Below are 3,112 nucleotides of genomic sequence, written 5' to 3'. Positions count from 1 at the left end.
TGACCACGTGGTATGTGTTGAATGTCACAGTGCATAATAGTGTATGTGTGTCCATTGGCTGTCACCACATGGTATGTGATGGTGGTCTGGGGTAGTTCCAATGTCAGTGACCATGTGGTATGTGTTGAATGTCACAGTGCATGATAGTGTATTGGTGTTCATTGGCTGTAACTACATGGTATGTGTTGGTGGTCTGCGGTAGTTTCAATGTCAGTGACCACGTGGTATGTGTTGAATTTCACAGTGCATGATAGTGTATGTGTGTCCATTGGCTGTAACTACAAGGTATGTGTTGGTGGTCTGCGGCAGTTTCAGTGTCAGTAACCACGTGGTATGTGCTGAATGTCACAGTGCATGATAGTGTATGTGTATCCATTGGCTGTATCTACATGCCTTGTTTCATATTGCGAGAATGTCTCGATTGCTGTCGAAGTACTGTTCCAAAGAATTGCAAAGGGGCTTTTATGGTTTTACTAAACCATTGTAACGTAGTCTTGGAGTGATTAGTAGCTTTACTAAACCATTGCAACATAGTCTTCGAGTGATTGGTAACATGACTACACGGCGTGGGTGGGCTGATGGACTGAGTTGTGGTGCGTTAGTCGCGTGGTGTGTATGTTTTAGAGTTTTTGGGTTTAGACTGCGTGGGTGGGCTGATAGACTGAGTTGTGGTGCGTTACTCATGTGGTGTGTATGTTTTAGGGCTTTTGGGTTTAGACTGCGTGGGTGGGCTGATGGACTGAGTTGTGGTGCGTTAGTCACGTGGTGTGTGTGCGCTCTGCGTTTTGATGTGTGTGTGTGTGTGTGTGCGTGTGTGTGTATGTGTGTGTGTGTGTGTGTGTGTGGGTGTATATGCGTGTGTGTGTGTATGAGTGTGTGTGTGTGTCTGTGTGTGCGTTAGATTGAGTCGCTGACCTCTTAGTCTCTCCTTTGCTCTGTTCACAGGAATGATGCGACGCGTGACCAGTTTAAGCGAGAGTACCTGCGACTACTCATGTCATTTTCATACAGATATGGTAAGTGACCAAGTGAGAAAAGACACTTCACCACTTCATGTGCTTTATTGATCGCTGTGTTATAAATAACTTTCTTATTATTTCTATGTTTTAGGGTCTTAGGGTTTTAGCTAGAGTAAGCGTGAAATCGACATACAAGTGCATAAAAGGAAAGTGCGAGTGTGTGTGATGTCGACACTTACATGTGTGCACGTGCCTGGGCGCTGCAGACGACGCCTTCGCTGCTCTCAATCAATGGGCCTACCCATCCACTCTTAGAACAGCTGTGTGCGTTTGGTTTGCGCACACACGTCTGTTTCCGCATACAAATGGCTAATTGTACTGTGGCTGATTCTCTTCTAATGACGTACACTGTACACTGTACAGGTTGCAGACCACAGACGTGGCTTATGGCGGCACCTCCGGTCATTAAGGACATCTTTGGAGTCAGTGGCAAAGCACTGCACCAAGGTACTACTTTGCTATGCGTAGCCTTTGACTGAAACGTCCCGTGAGTCACGGAGAGACACTGTACGAGAGTGGCAGTTGCGAGTGAATGAGTGAATGTACGTCTCCAGTCGTTGGTGATGCGATTCGTTACACTCGCACGCATTACACTTGAACGGTCACTCGACAGCATTTAAAAGCAACAGTAACTGTTGAGTACCAGGCACACACACAGTCCCATATTTATGCGTGTGGCACCCCACCTTACCACTGGTCCAACAAACACTTGAGATGCACATTGTGTTCGGTGGAATATGTCACTCGTGAACGCTATTTGGGCGTGGACGCTTGTCATTGTCTGTTTGTGTATGCTGTGTTGAGGCGAATGAATACTACACCAACCACACTGCGTTATTACCAAGAGATCAAGTGAATGTATTACATATGCTGCTGGGGCTTTTCATGGGCTGTGGATTGGCCACAGCAATGAATGTATTGCATATGCTGCTGGGGCTGTCTGAGTGTGTTTCAAATGTATTACATCTGATGCTGGGGCTGTCTGAGTGTGCTACATGTGTTGGATTGGCTACTTGCCTACTGTGTTACTTGCCTAGGGCAAATCCTCATTTGAGCCCAGAGGTCGTTGCTAAGCCTAGTTGCCTACTGTGTTACTTGCCTACTGTGTTACTTGCCCAGGGCAAGTACTCATTTGAGCCCAGAGGTCGTTACTAAGCTTAGTTGCCTACTGTGTTACTTGCCTAGGGCAAGTCATCATTTGAGCTCATCGGTCGTTGCTAAGCTTAGTGCGCGTGATTTTCCGCAGATGTGAATCCAACTATACGGAATACGATTGCGCATCCGCGGCGCAAGAATATGCCTCTCATCGACATGGAGGAGCTGTTGGCGAAGGATAAGACGAACAAGTATGTGATATATTGATGTATGATGTCCTCTGGCGTGGATGTGTGTGCATTGGGTGTGGTAGTTGCAGTTTGAGTTGCAAGTATGTGATATATTGATATATGAAGTCCTCTGGCGTAGATGTGTGTGCATTGGGTGTGGTAGTTGTGGTTTACTAAGTTTGTGACCACAGGGAGACAACAGCACAAGCGTTTTAGGGTAATAGGGTTTTAGAGTATACCAAGTTGACAGTGCTCAATGATACATTCTATTACAGTGGGTTTTAGGGTTATTAGGGTTTAAGGTTTTAATCGGTGTATTATATGATCACATGATCGTACTACTTGCCCTGGCGTCTCATTGCGCTTCACAAGCTCTTGGCAGTGAACGTATTCACGGCATTCGTCGTTGTAGGCTGTTGCTTGGGCTGTATGCCTAAGCTCTCTCTCACCCACACTCTCATAAGATTTGGCATTCCTAATATTCTCCCATCGAATCCTCGAGCTGAGTTGAGTTGATCTGACGGATCTTTTGTTCGGTGTCCTATACTCGTATGCCTGACTGTTCGTGTTATGTGTTCACCTCAGCTTCTATATTGACGGGAAGGAAGACGGAGACCATGGAGATGGACTACACCCATGTCTTGTGGGAACACAGCGCATGGCCAGGGCAGTGTACGACCACTTAAAGCCATGGATCACCAACCTACCAGTCAATGGCACAGCACCCTTCTAACGCAAATGAACAGAGATACAAGACGAGGCTAGTAG

At 46.4% G+C, this 3,112-nt stretch overlaps 1 protein-coding gene across 1 annotated transcript in view; it reads left to right on the top strand.

The window, feature by feature from the left end:
• The window catches only part of SARC_08658 (hypothetical protein), an 8,561-nt gene extending 5,449 nt beyond the window's left edge, over positions 1-3,112 (top strand). Inside the window, exons 6-9 of the mRNA XM_014297351.1 lie at positions 946-1,016; positions 1,383-1,466; positions 2,266-2,365; positions 2,930-3,112. Coding sequence (XP_014152826.1) covers positions 946-1,016; positions 1,383-1,466; positions 2,266-2,365; positions 2,930-3,077 — 403 coding nt within the window. The 3' untranslated portion in view covers positions 3,078-3,112. The remainder of the gene's footprint in view (positions 1-945; positions 1,017-1,382; positions 1,467-2,265; positions 2,366-2,929) is intronic.

This window comes from Sphaeroforma arctica, assembly GCF_001186125.1.
Source record: "Sphaeroforma arctica JP610 unplaced genomic scaffold supercont1.799, whole genome shotgun sequence".
Taxonomy (NCBI): domain Eukaryota; class Ichthyosporea; order Ichthyophonida; genus Sphaeroforma; species Sphaeroforma arctica.
The sequence above is the reverse complement of the archived record's forward strand: the minus strand, read 5'-3'. Positions and strand labels throughout refer to the sequence as shown.